This window comes from Schistocerca piceifrons, chromosome 4, assembly GCF_021461385.2.
Source record: "Schistocerca piceifrons isolate TAMUIC-IGC-003096 chromosome 4, iqSchPice1.1, whole genome shotgun sequence".
Taxonomy (NCBI): domain Eukaryota; kingdom Metazoa; phylum Arthropoda; class Insecta; order Orthoptera; family Acrididae; genus Schistocerca; species Schistocerca piceifrons.
Window position 1 is genome coordinate 573,946,651 of NC_060141.1, and position 25,363 is coordinate 573,972,013.

The following is a 25,363-nucleotide window of genomic DNA, read 5'->3' on the forward strand; positions in this document are numbered from 1 at the left end:
TTCTATTATTCTAATGTAGCCATTTGTAACCTTCCATATAACACTTAATAGTGATTGCTGAAGCATGCCCATAGTTTATGGTAACTGTGATTCTTCAGTTTCTCCCTGCGTATTTCTTGCTCGAACAGTCCACGGGTGTACTGTCAGTCTATAGTGTCCAATGGGCACAATATTTCGGCGATCAGACATGTCACCATCATCAGGTGCACTGACAAACTGAGCTCCCGAGGGCGGGTGTCCGTCTTAAATCCCCTCCCCTCGCAAGGCATTGTCTCCGTGGTCTGCGCCTGTGCCTCGGTGGTTGCTGAGACGCTGGCATCGGCATCTGTGGTGGCGTCAGTGTAATTGCCTCGTCTGCCCTAGTTGCTCGTTTGTTTCCTTTGCTGAGCATATTTTTAATTACGCTCAGTGCCGGTTCACATGCCCTGCTGAGGTTGTACCCGCAATCTCAAGGGCGACTAGGGCAGATGAGGCAATTACACCGACGCTACCACAGACGCCAATGCCAGCGTCTCAGCAACCACCGACGTGCGGGCGTGGAGACAACGCCTTGCGAGGGGAGGGGATTTAAGATGGACACCCGTCCTCAGGAGCTCAGTCTGTCAGCGCACCTGATGATGGTGACATGTCTGATCGCCGAAATATTGTGCCCATTGGACACTATAGACTGACAGTACACCCATGGACTGTTCGAGTATGTGGTAACTGACCTGAATCCACTTATTGCAGGTGATATCCCTGAGGGGTATGTCACTATTATACATGATCTAGATGAATTTAGAAGACAATGGAAACAGTACTATCATAACCTGTGTCTGTGTTCACTGACTTTACCAGTTATTAATTAATGCCACCAGATTTATTTCTGCTGTCAAGGTATACATGTTCTAACATAAATTACTAGGAAGTATGGGGGTCATTCAGTAATTAAAGAGACAAATTGCTCTGGAGAAAAAAGCGTTTATTTTTGCAAAACAATACTTTTTCTACTTTTCAACACAATCCCCTAGAATATTTATGCACTTGTTCCAACAGGCTACAAGCTTTTTTTATTCCAGCTGCAAAGAACTCTTTATCTTGATGTTTGAACCAATTTCCCACTAACTTTTTCATGACCTTGTTGCCCTGGAACCTCTTCCCATGTAATGCCTCCTTCAGTGGACCAAACAAATGGAAATCACTAGGTGCTAAATCAGGACCGTAAGGGGGGATGAGGCAGAACTTCCCAGCCCATTTTGTCGATGGTTTCACACGTTAGTTGAGCAATATGAGGAAGTGCATTGTCTTGCTGGAGAATCACACATCTCCTCTGAGATCCACGACATCTCTCTCTCATGGCTGGTTTCACCTTGTTTAAAAGTAAATCCGAGTAGTATTGGCTGCTCATTGTACGATGCTCTTCGAGAGAATCACAAAAAACTGGACCTTCAGCATCCCAAAACACCGTCAACATGAGTTTTCCTGCTGACGCTTGTTTCAAATTTTTTTCTTGACAGGTGAATTGGTGTGCTTCGATTCCAGGCTTTGTCTTTTTGATTCTGGCTCATAACAGTGAACCCAAGCTTCATCACAAGTTAAAATTTTGTTGAGGAAGTGCTAACTTTCTCTTTCATAACATTCCTTTAGCTCTGTGCACACTCTCATTCTTGTTTCCTTGTGCAGCAGTGTCGACTCCTTTGGGACCCATCTTGCACATGTTTTGCAGAACTTCAGCTTGTTACAGATAATGTTATGAACTGTACCAGTAGTAACTTGAACCTTATCAACTGTCATTTCCACAGTTGTACGGGGGCTGGTATGAATAATGTCATCAATTTGACTTTCAAGTGAGGGAGTTGAAAATGCAACTGGTTGGCCAGAACGGTGTTCGTCAGTCACTGAGTCGTGACCATTTTTGAACTGCACTTGTAAAAATTTGCATAATTCATACAACATTCACCATAAACTTTAGACATTCTACAGTATATATTCACTGGTTCCTCACCTTCAGCAAGTAAGAAATGAATAACAGAACATTGTTCAACTAATGTTGACGCAAGCAGACTCGCCACCTTGAAATGTATTTTTGAGGTTATAAACAAAACAATGTTGATACATCAACAGACCAGGGCTCATCTCAGCGATGAGCCATAAAAGTACCAAACTTGCCATACTAACAGTTTTTTACCCAGACCAATTTGTCTCTGTAATTACTGAATAACCCTCGTAATACGATCTGTAGGCATTCATTTGTAATGTCAAAATAACGTGCTCTCTGATTTATCTCATAATTTGGAACAAACATTCCTCTGAAATATCACAGAGATTTTGTGCCATAAATTCATGTCATTATGACTTTAGTGCAGAAATGTATGAGTAGAAATATATTCTTTCCAGAAAAAAAAGAAAAGAAAAAAAGAGCAAGTAGACAGGTATATCCGAGATCCGTGATGTACTATATTTCAGAAAATAAAAATCAAGCAAAAATAAATTAACAAAACCATTTTGATATCTTTCCACCCTGTTGCTCCCTACGAAACAATGAACACAAATTATCAAATTCTGTACGTCTTGCAGTTGGTAGAGTTGGTGATGAAGTACTGCAGGTTCTGGAGAAATCACCTAAAACTGTTATTGTTTCCTGGGACTCACATATTGTCTTTATTTGAAATGGGCCAAATACTTTACACAAAACTTGCATAAAAGCATCTCACAGTGTCTTCAAACAGTAGAACACCTACAGCCACATTCAGTTTATACAGAAACAAATGGATGAACAAGTTCATATTTCCCGGAACTGCATAAACAAATGAATGAATACCCAGTTGTATACAAAATTCAACCCTCCCTCTCTCTCTCTCTCCCTCCCCTCCCCACACACACACACACACACACACACACACACACACACACACACACAACAGAAATTTTACACTGTACAAATAAAGAAATGATAATTTCGCAATTACATTACAGTCCATAAAATAATATATAGATTACCCCACATTCAAAAGACATCCACTTCCTGAAATGTAAGCATATCTGTGTACAGTTAATAATGATCTGCATTTAATTTTGGATATATATTTCCTTTACAAAATGTGTGCCATTTAATTGACATGATTTCATGTGGTCTTTGTAAACTGAATTATTAAACAATAAATGGCATACATGGGTCTTGATTTGTCACACAACTTCCACTGCAAAAGCAATGATCTTTATCACTCACAACAGAAAACAAACAAAACAGACAAGACATAACACTTGAAAATATTATACAGTTCAGTCAGTTGCTTGTGCAAATCTCTGTAATCTTCTTCGCCTGATCTCTTCTTGTTCAGTGGGACTTGAGTTATTAGCATCACTGGATGAATTTGAAACAGGATATGTTTCTGCTCTGTGAACATAAAAAAATCAAATGAAATGAATTGCAAAAGTAATCTAAACAATGTGTAAATGAAGTAAAATATTTTGAAATATTGTCTCATGCATCTAAAGAATCAATGTTCTCTCTCATTTGTACTCAAAAGTCAATGAAGATTTTCAAGTCTTCTATATGTTCCAATGAGATATAACAAAAATATAGTTTACAAAGAAATGTGATTTGATCCTACCTTCTCGTATCATTGAATTACCAATGTGAAAACTAAAATACAAATAACTTACATAGCAAGGAAGCACAAGAGAACTGAGAAGGTCACAATACATACTTCACCGAGTTTGTGAAAGTGAGCAAACAAATAATGTGTGACAGCCATTTTAATTATTACTCTTTAAAAGTAGATGAGAAAATAAAGACACACAGTTAAGGAAGGAAAGCAAAGCAGTAAGCTGAATACACAACACACAGAAAAATTTAGTGAAAGTAATATTCTCCATGCCACATTCTCAAAAAAGAAAAATATATAAATAAATTAAAAAAGGAAAAGCTGATAATAATTCCAATTGTAAAATAAAAATTTACTACCGTGCAATATACACTTACGAGCCAAAACATTATGACCACCTGCTTAATAGCTTGTTTGTCCATCTTTGGAATGAAATACATCACTGATTCTGCATACCAGGGATCCAACAGCTTGTTGGTAGGTTTGTAGAAATATGTGACATTAGATGTCTACACACAGGACATGTAATTCGTGTAAACGATGGGCCACTGATTTGCGTACGCCATGATGCCGTCCAATAGCGACTGAATGGGTTCCGTAGGATTTACATCAGGCATCAATGTGAGTTCACTTTAATGCTCCTCAAACCACTGTAGCATAGTTCTGACTCCAAGACACTGACACTTATACTGCTGAAAATGACATTGCCGTCAGTGAAGTCATCAAGCATGAAGGAATGCAGGTGGTTTGCAGCTGTCAGTGTGCCCTCGATTACTATCACAGGTCCCATCCAACGCAGGACAGTGTATCCCATAGCAAAATACTGCTCCCACCATTCTCCATTTGTGACACGCTTCATGTTTTGAGCCGCCATTCACCTCAACGGTGGCGTTTGTGGAGACAACCATTGACCTAGTGCAGCAAAAGTGTGATTCACCCAAAGCGCCAGCACATTTCCACTGATAGATGGTCGAATCCTGACAGTCCCATTCTCTATGCAATCATAACTAACGATGTCATTGGGTCAACATGTGAACTCATATGGGTGGTCTGCTGTGGAGCACCATGTTTAACAATGTATGATGAAAGGTGTGGTCTGAAACACTTGTACATCCACCAGCATTGTGCTCTTTTGGCAGAGATGCCACGGATCACAGTCTATTCTACTTTACAGAGCAGAAAAGCCTCTGAACCCCACTTTCTGTGAAGAGCTGTGGATGTCCAACTGTTCCACTGTCCTCCAACCTCTTTCTGTAGATTGCTCACAACAGTAGTACATAAATATTCGACCAGCCTTGCTATTTTCGAAATATTTCCCGCATAATTATAAACTGCCCTTCGTCAAAGTCACTTATCTCAATGGATTTCCCCATTTACAACCCATATCTTTGCTAGGGTGATCCCTCATCCATGTCTGCTACAATTACATACTTCTGTTATGGCTTTACGTGCCCCCAATGCCACCAGGTGGCATCCAACATTGTGGGGGACCGTGATCATAATGTTTTTGCTTATATGTGTGTAATGTTCTTACTAGCACATGTAACATCAGTAATTGACGATAATTACTGGCCAGATTAAAGTATGCAATTATTAGGCCTTTTTGTGGGAACAGTGATTCCTTATGTCAACAACAACTAGCCACTCTAATTACACAATTTTCCCCAAATTTTTGAGAAGGTAATGCAGTCAAGAGTTGTCACCTTCCTGTGCAGTTATGTGCTACTTAATCAATAACAGGCCAGATTTTAAAATGGCCTTTCCAATAAGACAGCTATTTATATGTTTACCAAGCACATGACAAAGCTTTGAAAGGAGAAAATTATCTCTAGTTTGGACTGCTATTTTTCAAGGAATTCCACTGTCAATTATTACTATAAAAGCTGCCTTCTTTCATTAGTATATCATGCAATGTGTAATTGGTTTAGCAGTTATTTAAGAAACACAATTTAGCAAGTTACAGAAGGCTGTTTAACTAATTTACAAGCATATACCACATCAGCCGGAAATAGAAATTACAGTGCACATTCAAAAGGTCAATCAAATATCCGCTACTAGGGGCATGAAATTTTGCGAAAATGATAATGCAAAAAATAATGCAAAATTATTGGATTTTTGCAAACTAATGTGAAAGAGGTAATTTTTATGTGATATTGTAATTTTGCCAATTAAAAATTTTATAAATCAAAAGATGGCAGTTTACTAATATTCATAATTGATACTTATTGAATGTTAAAACTGCACTTTAACTTCTAATCGCCTCAAGGCTGAGGTTCGTGCATAATCTTAAACTGGCAGTTCATTTACTGTATAACAAACTTTGATGTGATGATAAAAATAGCACAGAACTTAGCAAAAGTAATATGGAATTTGACAAAAAACAAAAAATTATCAAAATGAATACAACACCAAATTTGGCAAAAAACGTAGCTGCATTGGGAGAAAATAACACCAACTTTGGCAGAAAATAATATCAAATGTGGCAAAAAAGATAAAAAATATGGCAAAAAAGATAAAAAATATGGCAAAAAACAACACATTTGGTAAAAACAACACTAAATTTGATAACAAAGTACCAGTACATTTCACAAAAAACAGCCAATTTAAGCAAATAAACCAACATCAAATTTGGCAAAAAGGTAACACCAAATAGGGCAAAAACACTAAATTTAACAAAAAAGTACATCAAATATAGTAAATTAATAATAATGAATTTGGTAAAAGTATTAATTAAGTTGTAAAATAACAATGAATCTCACAGAAAATAACACTGGTTTTGGCAAAAATAACACTGAATGTAGCAATAATGCAAAACAATTTTTTCCCGTCCCTATCCATTACTAGTATATGCTGATGAATATTCATCTCCATATTTGAATTAGAGGCAGAATTAATCCTATTTGCAAAAATTTACAAGTTTTCTAATTAAGCCAAGCAAAGCACTATCACTGGAGAACACTGTATCTGATATTTTTTTGTGAAATTTATTAATTAGGTGTGCACAAATGGGATAGCTTTAAACTTTCAAAAATACATCTCTATAGTCAAAAATTCACAACATTCATTAGCATAATGGACAAGTAATGACAAACAGGATAGAAAGTGCTAAGTTAATGTATACTGATTAATATTTATACTGTAACAGTAATAGCTTCAGGTACTTCTCACTTGAGAATAATGGCCAACTTGGAAGATATAGAAGTAAATAACCTATCTTTCCAAAAGCCTCACCTTTTGGCCCACTCCAAAATTCCAGTGGAAACCATTTTTCACTATCAACTCTACAAATCAAGCTTGACCCAAACCCAATATTGAACCGCGTCTCCCACAATTTACTTTTCCACCTAATGTAGTGATCCATGTCAGTTGTGGAAGGGCATGTATCACGCACTTCAGATATAGAGCTCACAGTAAAGATGTGCGTGACTGCAATTAGTTTACAAACATTGGGCCACATATGGTTGGGGAGCATTTGTAATCTCCACGGAGCAAGGAGGAAAGAAGGGGCTCTGGTACCATGGAAGACCTCCGGCACAAAGGAAGACGAATATGCTGTATATAAGTGAGTGCTGTTTTGTACTGTTCAAAGACATGTTAATGAGAAGTCTTTGAGACAGTAATATTAGTTAGTTCTGGGAGCAGTATCTTGTCATGTAATGTGTAACAGTTTATGGAAGCTTGTGACATTATACAGAGTTAATTGGAACTATTCAACACATTATTTAAGTACAACACATTATTTAAGTAGAGTAGCAGTGTTTTGTTTTATAGCCACTTCACTTTTAGAAATCTAAATGGAAGAAAAAAGTTTGATGACTAGGAAGAACAGGGCACAGCATAGCTGGACTCTGGATTAAATCACAGGAGTTGCAAGGCTGAACCTTTACACCAATCTAATAAGTGTGTGTTAAGGCGAAAGTGTTAGGTGTAGCTGTATGGATTAATAGGTCTAGAACAGATGTTGTTCAAGCATTCAAAACATCGCCAGACAAGCTAAATACAGCAGTTATCAGCCATTAATAAACACTCCATGTGGCATGGTATGGTTATAAGCAGAGAAAAAACAGACTGAAAGGAAGAAATTCCGCAATAGATCAGCAAGAGATGTGTTGCCATGGATCATAAACAACAATGTTGATGGGCTAGGGCTAAACACATCCATCTAAACCGACAAAACATGCAGCCGTATGTGACCCTCCAAGAGCCAGCATACAACCAGCAACGTCTGGCCAGCATGCAGCCCTCAATACATCACCAGTGCACACACTATACCACCACGATGCCAGCATATAGTCTACTCCAACGCGACGCCAGCACACAGTCTAAACCATTGCATCATCATCACGCTATTGTTGACTACCAGACCATCGCCAGCATGCGGTGCAACTATGGTGACCTATGTCAGTATTTCACTTCAAAATTGTTTTTGTGGGTGTAGCGCAGTGATTCGGTAATATTTGTGAGTTTGTTTATGTTGGTGATAACAAGGAAAATGTTGACAGAAGTTAATACGGAAATGTTTCTACAAGTACTGGAAGACATGCAGAGACAGTCAAATGAAAAGTTTTCAAAAGTAATAAAACAATCCAATGACAAATTTTCGAAGATCAAAAAGAGATTCGTACAGCCACGGTAAATTTCAAGACAGTATTAATGATTACTTTGTGCAACTATGTTAAGACAGAAAATCAGATTAAAGACACTCATTAGCAAGAAATGGAAAATGAAGATAGACTGTGACAAGAATTAGAAACTCAGATTAAAGACACTCATGAAGCATTACAGGCACGTTTAGGACATAAGCTAGATCGAAGACACAGTGTGTTAAGAGAAGGAACACACACAAAAGTCTTGGTACAATGTGACTTGGTTCAGGAGGAGATACATGAACATATTAAAAATTTGCGCATGGATGTAGATAGTTTACGTAACTTTGCAGAAACAGAAAGAAAGTTGGTAAAAGATCAGATATCAGATATACAAAGATATTTTAGAACAAAGAAGCGACGAGACAGAGATTCCATACATCCACACAAGATACAATCAGTTTCGGAGGAAAAAATAAAATCATTGTTGGATCAGAAATTTCAGGAGACTTTACACACTTTAGGAAATGGGCAGCTTTCTGGGGAGGAAGTTACTAACACCACCAACGGGTTTAAAAGACTATGGGATGAATTGGCAAAAACTAGAAGGTAATTAACAGTAAGTCAAGTTAAAGGTAAATTTTTCAATGCAACAATACTGTTAGAAGAACTGCAGTTGGGAAGTAGAATGAACTTTTATAAGCATTTTCCAAAGTTTAAACCAGATGGGGAAGTACATCCAACATACTATAGACAAAGTACATCTAGCAAAGATATTGGTAAGACATTTACCATACTATGTAAGAAAGGAAATTTTATACAGAGTTTGGTCTACCGTAAATCAATTTCTGTCATTAGTTGAAAATCTAGATATGATTAATAATGAGCACAATAATCCCAGTCATGAGGACATGTGCCAGGAAGAAGATCAGTTTAACTCTAAATATCAGAAAAAAATGATAGGTTAATTATTGCCAGGTAAATAAAATTCAGAATAGTAAATCTAAACAACAAAGATGTGGTGTACAAAGCATTGATACACAAACATTTACAACTAGTGACCTAAAGGAAGGTGCTAGAATAGTGTAGCATCTTTTGACACACCACACAACGATAGTAATGGAAAATGATCAACGTCTTGGTCTAGGGGATCACGATTCAGGAATGCCCAACTAAATGAGGAACCATAAGAAAAAAAGTTCATTGTGTGGTGTCACCGCCAGACACCACACTTGCTAGGTGGTAGCCTTTAAATCGGCCGCGGTCCGGTAGTATACGTTGGACCCGCGTGTCGCCACTATCAGTGATTGCAGACCGAGCGCCGCCACACGGCAGGTCTAGAGAGACTTCCTAGCACTCGCCCCAGTTGTACAGCCGACTTTGCTAGTGATGGTTCACTGACAAATTACGCTCTCATTTGCCAAGACAATAGTTAGCATAGCTTTCAGCTACGTCATTTGCTACGACCTAGCAAGGCGCCATTATCATTTGCTATTTATCTTGTGATGCATGTACCGTCAGACCGATGTTCACCAATTATGGATTAAAGTTAAGTATTCCAGAAGCTACGTACCTTTTTTGCTAGTATAATTACTTTACCTGTTCCAGACCTCACGCCAGCCTGCGTGAGCTTAAACGCATGCCTTTCGGCTACCTACTAGTGGCTTGGCTGTCTTGCCAAGTCACAACAGTTTGACGACGAGGATTTTGCGTTCATATTGATACCCTGATTTACTTGTCATGGCTTCGCCACCATCTCCAGATGTACTGTCCGAATTTTATCGCTTACAGAACCAGCAGACCCAGGCCTTATTGGATGCCCTTGGACAGCTCATCCAGGGTCAACGTACAATGCAAAACGATGCGGCCGCCACCGCTCCCGCAGCCACAACACACAGTTTCACCACCTTTCCGTCCTTTTGATGCGGCACTGGAAAGCTGGACGGAGTGGTCACACCAATTTGGTTTCCATCTCGCCACCTACAGAATTCAAGGTAACGAGTGGCAGCCTTTCTTATTATCGTGCGTCAGCATGTCCACGTACCGTGTGATAGTGAAATTATTTCCCCGACGCGACGTAGCAACTCTGTCCTACGACGAAATTTGGCTGCATTAGATGCATATTTCAAAGAATCAGTCAATGTAGTTGCCAAACGGTATACGTTCTTTCGTACAAAACGTACGGCTGGTCAAACTAATAGGGAGTGGGTTGCAACTTTGCAAGGCCTTACTAGGGATTGTGCTTTTGAGTGTGAATGTGGACTCCCTTATTCAGATACTATGGTACGTGATGCAATTGCACAGAACGTTTCTGATGTTCGTATACGGGAACAGATTTTGAAACTAGTCAATCCCTCCCTTCAACAAGTGATAGACATATTGGATCGACAGGACACACTTGACTTTGCTCAGGAATCATTTGAAACTTCACCAGCCGTGTGTCACGTTAACCGGCCCGCCGGGCGAGCTGCACGGAACAGTAAACAGCCCTCGCGCCCGTCCGCGCAGCTGCCGCCAAGCTCTCAGCCACGTGTGCCGCGCAAGCAAGCAAATGCAGTGAAATCATGCCTGCGCTGTGCTACTAGACATTCGCATGAGAATTGCCCATCACGCCAAGCTATTTGCTTTTTCTGTAATAAACGAGGACATTTTCAAAGTGTTTGCCAGAAAAAGCTCCGATCGGACACTCACATCCATTCCAGGCCCTTTGCTTCGTGCCGGAATCGGAATCGAACCCAGAATACTCAGGCTTGTGAACCTTCGCCCATGGAAATTCATGTATTTCATTCCACTCCGCCCAGTGCCACTCTCTCTAACAGTGATTGTGTTCGTCCCACAATTAGTGTGTGCCGACACCGCCGGAAATCCCGTCACGTCACAAGTGATTCTGTACCAGTGTCAGTTCACGTTGCACGAGACAGTCGCTCTTGTCGTCAGCAGGACAATAAACTTTTTGTAGACTTGGACATTAATGGCAACAGATACCATTCCAGCTCGATACCGGAGCTGCAGTTTCCTTGATCAATCAAGACACGTACAAATAGCTGGGCACCCCTCCGTTGCATGCCGCAAATGTTAAGTTAAGTAGTTATTCAGGACAAGCAATCCCTGTGTTAGGACAGTGCAGCCTTCTTGCAACATACAAAGGACAAACAAAACTTGTGTCATTGTACGTCCTTCTTCTGCAGTGAACTTGTTTGGTTTCGATTTGTTTCAATTGTTTAACTTGTCTATAGTCAATCTGGTCCTATCAGTGAACCAGACTGTGCCTTCAGACAGTATTTCTCGTCTATGTGAAGAGTTTGCAGACATTTTTGCACCGGGCCTTGGTTGCGCTAAGAACTATGAAGCACATTTGGAACTGAAAGTAAAAGCACAACCGAAATTTTTCAGAGCGCGCAATGTTCCCCACGCATTGCGTGATGAGGTCCCAAGAACATTAAACAATTTGGAATCACAAGGTGTAATTGAATATGTGCCGGCTTCTCTCTGGGCATCACCCTTTGTAATTTTGCAAAAGCCTTCCGGAAAATTGAGACTTTGCGTGGACTTCAAGGCAACAGTGAATCCACAATTAGTGACTGCAACTTTTCCTTTACCCCGCCCAGAAGATCTTTTTGATAAACTGTGCCCGGGTAAATATTTTTTGAAGTTGGACCTAGCAGATGCGTACTTGCAAATACCGGTGGACGAAGAATCCCAGCGCGTTTTAGTGGTTAACACACATCTTGGTTTGTACCGATTCAAACGACTGCCATTCGGGTGTGCATCCGCCCCTGCATTGTTTCAGCAATATCTACAAACTGTTTGTGCGTCGGTCCCTACTACAGCAAACTATCTGGACAATATTGTGATCTCCGGAAAGACGGAAGAAGAACATTTAGCCAATCTCAGAACATTATTTCAGGTCTTGCGACAAAATGGTCTTCGCTTGCGGAAGGACAAATATGTGTTTTTTGCTCAGGACTTACCCTACCTGGGCCATGTAATCAATGCCCAAGGCATACATCCCAGTCCAGAGCACCTCCGTGCCATACAAGACTTGCTTTCGCTGCAGAATTTGAAGCAGCTACAGAGTGTGCTGGGAAAAATAAATTATCATCATCGCTATGTGCGCCACGCCTCTTCCATTTCAGCTCTGCTTCATCGCTTACGCCCTAAGGGTGTTCCTTTCGTCTGGACGACGGAATGCGAACGCGCCTTTCGCCAGTTGAAATTGGCGTTGCTTTCCAATACTTGCCTTACGCCATTCGATCCCCGGAAGCCCCTTTTGTTGATGGTGGATGCCTCGGATTTCGGGATCGGTGCTGTGCTTGCGCACAAAGATGGTTCGCACAATCGCCCTATTGCCTTTGCGTCCAAATTGCTCTCGTCTGCACAAAGAAATTATTCACAGATCGAGAAAGAAGCATTGGCTCTCGTATTTGGTGTTACAAAGTTTCATGATTTCTTGTATGGTCGTTACTTTACCATCATCACAGACCACAAACCTTTGACATTGCTTTTTCATCCGAACAAGCCTGTACCTCCGCGTACAGCGCAGAAATTAATTCACTGGACTATTTTCCTCTCGCAGTACCGCTACGATATCTTGTATCGGTCCACTGCTAAGCACGGAAACGCCGATGTGTTGTCCCGTTTGCCTGTTGCTGAGGATAGAGCATTCGATTCCTCCGAACTTGCTTGCATGTTCATTGATTCGGAAACCAATGACGTGGTCGATTCGTTTGCAATTGATTTTCGTCGTGTAGCTACAGCCACAGCTGCCGACCCTGTCCTTGCTACCGTTCTGCGTTTTGTTGCTATGCAATGGCCCTTGTCAAAGTCATGGATCGGGGATCCGTTGGTTCGCCGATTTTTTGCTCACAAGGAGAGACTTTTTGTTCGACGTGGTGTTTTGCTGTTGTATTCTGATAATGATCAGTCCAGGGTCGTGGTCCCACGTTCGTTACAGTCCTCTGTCTTACAGCTTCTCCACCAAGGACATTGGGGTATAGTGAGAACGAAACAACTTGCTCGTCAGCACTGTACTTGGTTCAGAATCGATGCTGCGATTACGAAAATGTGCTCTTCTTGCATGGCGTGTGCCGCACAACAATCCGCACCACCGCGGAAATTCTTTGCATGGCCAAAAGCCACTTCCCCTTGGGAACGCTTACACATCGATTTTGCTGGTCCATTCTGGAATGCTCAATGGTTGGTTGTGGTAGATTCATTCAGTAATTTTCCTTTTGTTGTCCGGATGTCTTCCACGACGTCTTCTGCCACCATACAAGCATTAGCCACTATCTTTTGCATTGAAGGTCTTCCACAGACTATTGTTTCCGACAATGGCCCACAATTCATATCCGTTGAATTTCAGTCATTCTGCAAGGCCAATGGTATTCAACATCTGACGTCCGCGCCGTTTTCGCCACAGTCCAACGGTGCCGCTGAACGTTTGGTCAGGACTTTCAAGTCCCAGATGTTGACGTTGAAAGAGTCACATTCTCGGGAGGACACGTTATTGCTCTTTTTGTCCTCGTATCGCTCTCAGCCCCGCGATGGTCGCTCGCCGGCTGAGTTGCTTCACGGTCGCCCTCATCAAACCTTGATGTCTTTGCTACATCTGCTGCATCAGGTTCCTGTGCAGCGGCAGACACCTGCTTTTGCCCCAGGCGATGTGGTATACTATCGCAACTATCGAGGTTCACGGCGTTGGCTCGCAGGGCGCATTCTTTGCTGCCTCGGCCGCGCTGTGTATCTGGTTTTGGAGGCCTCTGGTGAGGTGCGTCGGCATCTCAATCAGCTGCGCCTCTGACGTCGCACGGCTTCTGCCGCTCCCCGTCTCCTTTCAGCGACGGTGCCGTCCGGTCAGTGCCCTGGGGACCCATCTACTGGCTCGCCTCAGCCCCAGGTGTTACCGATGATGCCTTCCCTTTTGCCCCATGGCAACGCGCCGCCACCGCCGCCTGTTCTCCCGCCAGCGCCGCCCGCAGTGGACGCGTCGCTGCAACTGCCGGGCGCCTCCCTGGGTCACGCGCCGCCGATCGCTTCCCGTGATCCGTTGTCCTCCGCCATGGACTTCTTGCCCGCTCCGGACCATAGGACGTCTTCGCCCGTTGGGTGCCCCGACCCGATGGAGGTCGACCCTTCGGTCCCTCCTGTCTCTCTACGAGCGCATACACCGTATGTTGGCGTGCACCCTGGAGTAGGTTTTCAGGTGTTTCCTAGCTCCCCTCGGACCGAATGGCAGGGTGTGGGTGGCACAGCCTTGCCTGTTGTTAGGCTCCCCACCTGGTCGCATACGTCAACATGGGGTCCTCCCCACGGCGGGCGGAAGCCTTATAACACAACCATACGCCGATTTGCGGGGGAGGAATGTGGTGTCACCGCCAGACACCACACTTGCTAGGTGGTAGTCTTTAAATCGGCCACGGTCCGTTAGTATACGTCGGACCCGCGTGTCGACACTATCAGTGATTGCAGACCGAGCGCCGCCACACGGCAGGTCTAGAGAGACTTCCTAGCACTCGCCCCAGTTGTACAGCCGACTTTGCTAGCGATGGTTCACTGACAAATTACGCTCTCATTTGCCGAGACAATAGTTAGCATAGCCTTCAGCTACGTCATTTGCTACGACCTAGCAAGGCGCCATTATCATTTGCTATTTATCTTGTGATGCATGTACCGTCAGACCGATGTTCACCAATTATGGATTAAAGTTAAGTATTCCAGAAGCTACGTACCTTTTTTGCTAGTATAATTACTTTACCTGTTCCAGACCTCACGGCAGCCTGCGTGAGCTTGAACGCGTGCCTTTCGGCTACCTCCTAGTGGCTTGGCTGTCTTGCCAAGTCACAACAGGTTGCCTTTATTGAGGTAAAACCACTGTGAAATAAGTTACTTGCTGATGAAAAGGAGAAAGAAACACTTATCAAGTTTACTAACCCAGTAGTTTCAGGAATGACTGACAATCAGGAATAGAGTGTGTAAATAGATTTGATGAGTGAAATCCCTACACCAATGTAATAAGAGTGTGTTAAGGTGGCAGTGTTAGGTGTATCTGTACGGAGTAATAGGTCTAGAACAAATTTTGCTCAAGCAGTCACATCATTGCACAAGCTTTAGCAGCAGTCATCAGCCATTAAACAACACTCCACACAGTCATTCAAATGCCACTTCTGTGGAAATTTTTGCTTTCTCAAACGCCTTCAAACTTCATGACATGACTCTCTATTGACTGTCTGACAAGGAAGGATGAACTCTGAGTTATTTGTGGCCAAGATGAAAAGGAGCCTTCCATTGTGACGTCTGTAACTTAATTTCATTTTCATAGTCATAAATCGATTTTGGAGACCAGTAACAAACTCTGAAAGAAAGTTTGAATTGCCTTGAAGCAGCAGTTTAAGATCTGTGAAAACATTGGTGTGATGTTTCCTCTAATCCTGATGCAGCTATCATGGCATAAACTTAGCAACAATTTTTTTTCGTGTTCAGTCATTTTGACAGAATACATTCATAGGTATCATCCACAAGGAAGAGGGGAGATGAGGTACTGGTGGAAGGAAAGCTGTGAGGGAGGGTTGTGAGTCATGCTAGGAAAGCTCACTCGATAGAGCACTTGCATGCAGAAGACAAGGTTCAAGTCCCAGACCAGCACACAGTTTTAATCCGCCATGAAGTTTCACATGTATCATAACCTATCCCCATAATGTTGGAAAGCTTTGATGCCTCTAAAAACTTCCTTTGACATATATTGCATTTCTTCAGCAGTTTTGCAAAGTTCAAAACAAAATTTTGAACACTTAATCTATTCTTCCAGGTCAGTCATTGCAGAAAAGCAAATTCAAAGAAAAATGGCAATGGAAATATACTCACCAACAACTAACCAAACCACTCAGTTCACAGGCAATTGCCACACAAGAAGGAAGTCATGGGGAGACACATAGCGGTATTTCAGTGTACTCTTAATGATTTGCGCTTAAAATCCAAATTTCTGGAATTTTTGGATACCAGCTCATTATCATTCCAAAAATAAAATAATTTGGTGAAGCACAAGACAATTTATCTCTCTTTAATCCCTCTGGGAGAGCTATGAATTACATGTCATCATCTTTGAACTGCCCGTCATGGTGGTGTAGCAGAACACCCAAGAAATCTCTATGACATGTCTATATTTCATCTAGTTGACTAATTTGTTTCTATTATGTGCAACATCAGAAATAATATGTTCACTCAGAATAAACTGTTCTTCCATTAATATGATATTACAAATCTGATTATACGCCAATTGGTAATGCTGTACCAATTGGACAGCTGAAAGTTTTATCCTTTTAGTCTTCTTACTTGTCTTCATCATCTTCACGTACTGACTTTCATTAGTTGATGCTGTTATTTTAAACTTAGTATCATTTATATTTTGAAAATAATGTAGGTAGCTCAAATTCGTCCATGCATGAAGTTTTCAATCATCTTCATTCTGGTGGCCTTTATCCAGCCAATGCCAGGTAAGAAGTGATATGGGGATTTTTCCAGTTTCAAGGAGAAAGAACCATACCTGTATATAGTCCATTATTATGATGGAGTCACCATTTCCAAAGGCACTCCCCCCTTCCCATGATGAGGAATCTGTGAATCCATTCTGTATGCATGTTGTGTACTCCACATGGCCAAATGTAACAAAGTTTTTCAAAGTGTTTGTGCATTGTGTAACTGAGATGGGATGTGGGAACCAACCTAGTATTTACCTAGAAGGACATGTAAAACCACCTGAAACACGCACCCAGGCTGCCTGGCACACCGGGCCCATCCTAATTCGTGAGGCAGATTCGATCTGTAGCTGGTGTACCTCCTCAAGTCCCAGAAGTGGGTGCTTTGAAGAATGGTCACCTACCCGGGCATGTTACCAAATTTTCGTTATGTGGTATAATTATGAGAGAAGCGTGCTACTGAAAATCAAGCATAAAAAGTACAGCAGCTACAACAATAATGAAAAACTTAACATAAAAGAAACTTCATTTGCTCATGCAAGGGGGAAAAAAACATCATTGTCTGTGACAAAAACTGACATTACATGTTACAGAACTACAGTTTCCTTCCTGATGAACTGTGAAGAAAAAAAAAAAGCACAGAAGAGTATGACCAGTGAGAATGTGTCTTTTAAATACGATAAATATTCAGTACTAGTTTCTCTAGGAATAGAATGCAACAGCAGGTCACTTGAACAGCATGAAGAAAAACAGAAAGCCTTACTAAATGGACATTTTACATACTAAAGCAAAGATAAACTGTCTGCTAACTATAATCAAATGTTAATTACAACACACTTTGCAACAGGATATTATATATGTAGTTTTCAGTATTCTGTCATGAAACCCCTATTTAAAATGCAGACACCCAAACAAGAAACTGAAAGAAAACTATGTTACTACTGTTTTTTTACAAACTGATAAAGGCACTTTCTGTGTGGAATAAAATGCAATCTATACCAAATCTCAACTACCGATGAAAAGTGAAGAGAGTGTACGGCAGGATACTGACTAACTACAACATGCTGTGCCATTTGTTATTCCAGGCTCACTGCCCACCTGCTGCTACTGCTGCTGGAGCTGCTAGCACTGCTTGCAAGAGCAGATGCAACATCAGTTGACCGTCTCGTTTCACCTGCAGCTCCTGTCTCTGTAGTTGCTGGACCCGTATTTGACTCTACATCATTACTTCCTGTTCCATTAACCAGCACCTGATCATTACCTACTTTTGTTGTCACTTGTTCTATCCTATAGCAGACACATAAGCAACACTTAAATATATGCCATGTTTGTAACTGCAGAGGAACTTTAATATAGATGAGTCGAGCTACATAACGCATGCAAGAAGATCCTTATAAATAACAAATTAATTAGGCAAATAGTCAGTAAGTCTCACAAATGACTGTTAGTTGACTGGGACATTCAGCAGTTCTTTCAAACTCAGTTGCAAGAATATCAACTACCCATTCTCATCCTTCACTCAGTTACTCATGCTAATCCAAAAATATACATCCATTTACTCATCAGATACACATACAGATGAAATAAAAATGTTCTGTTACCAACAATGGCACTTGCTGGAATACTATATTAATCTTTGTGGTTTTTTTGTGTGCCTACAACTAGTTTTTGTAGAAAACCTCAAAGGATCATGAAGAGGAATAAAGTATTACAGCTGTTGTCATATTGTCTAAGTCTACAAATACTGTTGCAGAAATCTAAAATTGCTAAAAAGCCATTGTGAGCTTATAGTTTATTAGTCAATGTGTCTGTGGAAAGATAGTTTAATCAAATTTCCAACAAGGTAAATGATCTGCATTATTGCAGGAAGGAAATTTCTTATTGGTCATTGCTACTTCTGCTTTGTTTCTGAAATTTTGATAAAATAAAAACTGATTTGTTTCTTATTCCAAAAAAAGCAATTATTTTATATACCACTGATGGTTCAACATCTATGCAATAAATACATGTGCACTTGTTCATCTTCGCTACTTTGAAACACAACTCTTCTAATGAATAAGTGTTCATAACTTTTAAGATATCCATTTTAGAGCATATATTTACTGAACTTTTTTTCATGTTCTGGTCCATACTACTACTTCGCAAAATATGGAAAGCAAAGGGGCAAAATATGGAAAGCAAAGAGCTTGCATCAGAAGAGATTTGTTTCACAGTATTGAAGATCAAGAATTGCTCATAGCTCTTAAGGTGTGCATTTTAGAACCAATGTTTACTTGACTTTTTTATTTCGAATGATCATTACTGTCATACCCCTGAATATTGACCATCACTTCTGAAACACCCTGTAGACACGAATTACTGTGGTTCCACTACATCACTAACATTACTTGCACCAGAAACTGTACGAGGGTTATTTTTTTTCTCAGAATATATTTATTGTTAAGAGTCTGAATTTGGTGACAATATACATCAACATGTCTTGTCCATGTCCTATTTTCTATGTAGTTTCCATGATGTTCTACGGCCTTACGCCAACATTGTGGAAAAGCATGTATTCCCTGCTTGTAAAAGCTCTTGTCCTTTAGGCGTAGCCATGTTTTCACTCCATGACTGACACTTCCATCATCTTCAAAGTGTGTTCCCTGTAGAGGCAGAGGGGGTTGCCTTGAATTTCTTATTTTGTGGTGAACGAGGATGATGCCACTCCACTGTCTTTTTAATTTTCAGTGCGAAGTGGTGCACCCAGCTTTCACTCCCCTGTAATGATTCGTGACAGAAAGGCCTCTCCATCGGTCTCAAAATGCTCCAACAATTCAGATGAGATGGCCTTTCTTTGAATTTTGTGGTCTGCTGTGAGCATTTGTGGAACCCATTGTGAGAACCTCTTTGAATATCCGAGTCTCAATCCTTGCAGACACACTTCTAATGCTGACCCACAGCTGTAGAGCCAACTGTCGAATTGTGATGCCCTGGTCAGCGCAAATAATGGCATCTGCACGCTTCAGCATGTCTGGAGTGGTGGCTGTGACAGGACGTCCCAGGCATGGCTGATCATGGAGCTCTGTTTGTGCATTTCTTGAGGCTGTAAATTTCTTTACCCATCGCCCAACTGTACTCCTATCAACTGCAGCATCACCATACACTGCACACAAACATTTATGGATGTTCACCACAGTTTCTTTTTCTGCAGACAAGACTTCAATAACAGTACACTGCTTGTAATGTGAGTCGTATGTAGAAGCTATTTTGATGCTGTACTACAGCTCTGCCATCTGCCAGAATGTTACAAAAGTTCACCAGCGCACAGAACAAACATCAAATGTGAAGCACGAGCTAGGACGTTTGTCTACGTATATTAATGGATTTTTAAAAAAATGTGGGGCATTACTTATTGAACAACCCTCATTCATCAGAGGGCACATATAACACAGACTCAATTGCATAAAGCATCTCTGTCATAAAGATTCTTGAAGCAATACTACGAACATGCAAGATTTTCCCCACCCTGGTTAGAGGGACGGCATGTTGTACTACAAATAAAATTATGGCTTCCTCTGAGTTTTGTAGAATTACAGTTTGTACCACTCTCCCTCCTGCCTAAAAATAGTCTTCTACAATCATTTACTCCATATTTGGCATGGCAAAATATCTTCCTGTAGCAGGATGCAGTCATCCAGTCCCAAGTATCTGAGAATGCCTCCATACTCAGTGGACTTCAAGCAAATCTTTGAGCAAATTTAGGCCAACAACTCAAGTCTTTGGTCAGAACTCCTTGGGCAAGTCCTTCCTAAATGACAGCTCAGGCCTTTGGCAATGTTGTAAGTAGATCACTTAATGCAGTAACATGAAGTCATCAAATGGTTTAGTCTATTCTTCCTCTGTACAACTGGATTGGATTTTAGTGACAATGCCATGCTGAGAACTACTTCATCAAGCTATGAGATCCTAAAACTTTCCATGAACAGTGTTTGGCAGTGAATATCATTCACTGCCATCATATTCCCACCAAGCCAAAACGGAAGCACTGAGTTTCCATGTGATATCTTGTTTAGTGAGATACTATTTTGCCTTGCTTGCCTTGAGTGTCTGCCAGAAATCCTACTGATTTGTGTGTGGTACGGAAAGAAGCAGGGTTGCCATCCTCCAAATGTGAGTCCAGTTTTTAACTACTCTGCCACCTCACAAGTCTGATGTATAACACTTCAGCACAGTCAATGCCAGTGGTTGAAAATGGTTTCAATGGAAAGTCTCAAACAGCAGATAATGGAGGGTCTATTTCTTAAGTAAAGTGAACTTTTACTGTCTCATATCGAAGACATTCAAGTAGCACATTCGATTGTCTGTAGTGCTCTAAGGATTTATAATTTTGTTGTCATGTCAAATGAAACTATGCACATTCCAATGTGATGAGAGTAATACAAATTTGCTGGGTGAGCAAGTGACAAATATTGTATCAAATAGGCTAGGATGGCACTGTTGTGTTTAAGTAACGCTACGAACAAGAGGAGGAGGAGGTGGTTGATGATTATAGAAGCAGGGAAAGGGTGGGTGGAGATGTGTGGATCGAAGAGGGTGCGCAGAAATGATAGGACGGAGGGATAAGGGGAGAGAAGGGGAGAGTCAGACGGCTCTCAACAGCAGTGTCAGGTTCACGTGTGAATTACAATAATGTCAACAATTGTAAAATTTAAGGGGGGGTGGAAATTCATTGTTGAGATCGAAAATTGCAAGAAATGTAAGAATGAGACAGGTTAGTAGTGAGGGGCAAACAGAGTCAGAAGGGGATGGCAGAGAACGAAGACTAGAACTGGTGTATGCAAGGATGGGATTTCAACTGAAAATATGCTCGATGGTCGTCATTAATGCCTATTTCCTCAGGCATTGTTAAAAATAAATATTACAAGATTTCATGGGCAAAATGATGATCGTAATACCACTGTCGAATATGTTTGTCTCCTTCAAACCTTATGGTGGGAATCTAAGTAACACTGCGAGCTACAGGGTAGTAGGCATTACAACATATGGAAGTTTGGGTCAGCCCGCGAAGTGAGCTTACATAGTCAAAGTGGTTAAGGCGACCACTCACGACAAGTGGAAAATCTGGGTTCAAGTCATGGTCCAGCACAAATTTTCATTTATCATCAACAGATAATATCTTCATACCTAATGCAGCTAATGTCAGAAAGATTTCTAACTGTGAATACATTTCCAAAAGTATTGAGCTTCAAATAAACCCCTTTGCGTACAGCAGAATTACATTGGTGTATACACTCAACTTGTTAATTGCTTCTACAAAATCCTTTTAACCTGTAGCTTTATATACCACACAAGAACCTGAGTTTATGGATCATGGGATCAGCAAAGAAAGAAAGAAATTTGGTTTTCAGTACTTGTCTCAGCATTCATTTCAATTAATTTGATGACTCTTTTCCACAATTGAGAGTGACAGTGTTCCTAAAGAGGAAAAGCTGATTAACAGTGAAGGAAAAACTGTAGATTATTTACAACAGCTAGTGAGGAGTACACATACATATAAAATGAAGTTACACTGTAGTGCAAATAAGAAATAACTTTTTCTTTTTACAACCATAAATTAAGTAACCTACATGTATGAGAGAAATTATTTTTAGAATTTCAACATTTTGTCCCTAGCAGATGTCTCACTTAAACTACATTAAACATTAATTTCCCAAAAACTTGCAACACATCCACTTCTATCCATTCCCAAATGCTTTTTGTATTACCTGACTGCCACTGAAGCATATTGCTGCATCATGGCAACTGAAGCATCAAGCAGTAATTGAATGTTACGAAGGCACTGCAAGCGAGCTTCCACAGCCTCCCTGGTGTTGCCCTCCATACGATGAAGCTCCTCTGTAGTGAATGCAGCAAGATTAGGTGGTGGAACAGGTGGTGGCGGAACTGTTAGAGAGCACAAACATTATATTAGTTTTATGCCTTCAGTATACAACATGTTGCAATTACATAAAAAGACTTGTTTGAAAAATGTGATTTATAGCAGCCAAAGTCACAACAAACTTTTATCGCCTTCAGCATATACTCCATTCCTATCTATACACCACTGCATACAAGCCTTCCATTGTTCAAAGCAATGCAGTAACTCAGCACTTACCACCCATTTCAACAACTCCGAAATGTTTGCTTTTAACTGTTCCATAGACTGATACGTCCCCCCTTAACCCTTTGACTGCCGTTGACAAGTTAACTTCATTACACTTGTCCGCTCCCCAGGGTGCTGTTGACGAGTTTAAGCATGGCCAATGGGCATTCCTTGAGTACTATAGCCAAATTAATGGCCAATGGGCTTTCCTTGAGAGCTACAGCCAAATTAACACAGCCTGTTAGCTATGGCCACAGCACTAATGGTGAGTACAGTCATACTGCCACTCAGGTATCTCTGTTTTGTTTAAGCACACAGCAGATTTTCCACCTCTCATCTCAGCAGCTTTTCATAGTTTTGGTTGCTAAGTTGCGCAGGGGCATTTTGTCTGTTGTGGAGCCATTTTGTTGAATTCGATTTTGCTTTACATCTTACAATGCATCAGGATTGGCATAAACATTTTTCTCATCAACCGTGCTACAGAGGAATAGACTGTCGAGGTACTAATGAAGAGTGACAGTGAGGATGAATTATTTGATGTTGATGTAAACAATAATTTCCCACATATTCTGAACGGAACAGTTTTAAGCTGTCTACATCAGGAGGAGTAACACGACAGTCTCATGACATATAACTTTTCTGAGTATTATACCACGTCGTAATGTAAAATACTGCACTGGAGAAGCCAAAGTTTGAGCCATGGTTACAGTGGCCTCCTTTTGGGTCTAATGATGTGCTGTAGTTGTGAGGAGTCATTTACATTTTGTCATTGTCCATCACTGAGCATGACGTTATGTCATAATTTGAAAAGGTCGTAGTTATGATTGATCAGCTGAGGCGAAAGAAGCAGGAACTTTATTATAAAAGGTTGCTGTGGTGGAGGGACTGGAGATCTGCTGTTATCTCTTGCTTCAAGCATTGGTTACTATGATTGGTGCTCACTGGTGAATGAGGCAGTGGAAGCAGTTACTCGCTGGCAGCGATCCAGTCACGTGTTGTTGGTGTGCCCTGTTTGTCTCCAAGGGCTGGCAGCGCGGATGGGGCAAACATGTATCCACTCTCTTTGTTCATATTGTTAGGGTGTTTTATTATTTCTATGGCTTCTCTGATCTAGTGTTTCATCAAAGCTGGCTGTTTAGCTAGTATGCAGGTTTCATTAACCAGCTTATGGTTGTAGCCATTGGTCATGAATGTTTTACACAGCCTTTAGAGCTCATGTGTTATGTTTTGAGCATTGCTTACGTGCTGTGCACAGATGTCCAAAGAATGGATAACAGAGTTGTTCTGTGCTGGGTGGTGGCTGGATTGGGTGGGCAAATACTTGCCCACATGTATAGACTTCTAGCATACTCTGTGTCCAGCAGGAGGGAAACAGGAGCCCACACCTCACTCGTCAATGAGTACCAATCACACTAAACAACGCTTGAAGCAATAGATAACAGCAGATCACTAATCCCTCCACTGGAGCAACCTATTATAATAAAGTTCCTGCTCCTTCCACCTCAAGTGACCAATCATGACTATGATATTTTAAAATTATGATGTAAAGTCATGTATAGTGAGTGGCAGTGACAAAATATAAGTGATTCTTCACAGTTAAAGCACATCACTAACCCCAGAAAAAAGACACTGTAACTGTGACCAAAACATTCATTCCTCCAGTACAGTTTTTTACATTATGACGTGGTACGATATTCAGAAAACTTTTATGTCAACTGACTCTGGCTGCGGAAGCCTACACAATTATACTACAGACTCACGTTTCACAACAGATGTAACTGATGGTTCATCTGAATCCGAATAATCTGAAACTGAATGTGTAAGGTATAGGAAGAAATCACTGTTTACTGACACATTTGATAGGAACAAAAATGATTTTTGTCCAATTACTCGTGTATTTGAGCCTTGGGGACACAAGGGTCAACTAGGGAAATATCCAATTATTCTGCCATTCTTCATGTTCTTTTTGATAGAAGATACTATGATGACAATTATACAACTGGGGGTTTGTAGTGCTGTGATGTGTACTTTGTTAGTGAAGTACACAAAAGTAAAAATACAGTACACATTGTGACAGACAGACAAAAATAATATATCATTGTTGTGACGTAACAAGACTGTTACGCCACACGGTAGTAGCCAAAAGAAAGGCAGGCACGCGTACACACACACGCCGACGGGCGTGAAGTCTGGAACATGAGAACTTATAAATGAATAAGAAGAAAAGTAGGTAGATGCTTTTTACTTATCTTTTCTTTATTCCTTGGAATACATCGCTCTTGAATACTAGTAAGCTATAGGCACTGATACAATTGGCTCCTTGCTAGTTCGTAGCCATTAACTTCTGATGGCTATTCTGTCTCTCGGCTAATGAGAGAGAAAGGCTTCGTACAACTGGGCGATAGCTAGGTCGCGTACAACTGGGCGGTAGCTTGGTTCTCGTACAACTGGGGTCGAGTCCACTCTCGTATCACGAGACCTGCCTAGGTGGTGGCGCTAGGTCTGCGATCACAGTGGCGACACGCGGGTCCGACATGTACTACATGGACCGCGGCCGATTTAAGCTACCACCTAGCAAGTGTGGTGTCTGGCGGTGAC

General features: G+C 41.1%; 1 protein-coding gene across 2 annotated transcripts in view; it reads right to left on the reverse strand.

Annotated features, from left to right (window-relative positions):
- Positions 1-2,610: 2,610 nt before the first annotated feature.
- The window catches only part of LOC124795461 (E3 ubiquitin-protein ligase synoviolin), a 92,261-nt gene continuing 69,508 nt past the window's right edge, over positions 2,611-25,363 (reverse strand). Inside the window, exons 11-13 of one of the 2 annotated variants that reach the window (XM_047259488.1) lie at positions 22,389-22,566; positions 17,743-17,931; positions 2,611-3,376 (exon numbers count right to left, since the gene is read on the reverse strand). In XM_047259488.1, the coding sequence (XP_047115444.1) occupies positions 3,262-3,376; positions 17,743-17,931; positions 22,389-22,566 (482 nt within the window). In that variant the 3' untranslated portion in view covers positions 2,611-3,261. The remainder of the gene's footprint in view (positions 3,377-17,742; positions 17,932-22,388; positions 22,567-25,363) is intronic. The other variant, XM_047259489.1, reaches the window with a different exon arrangement.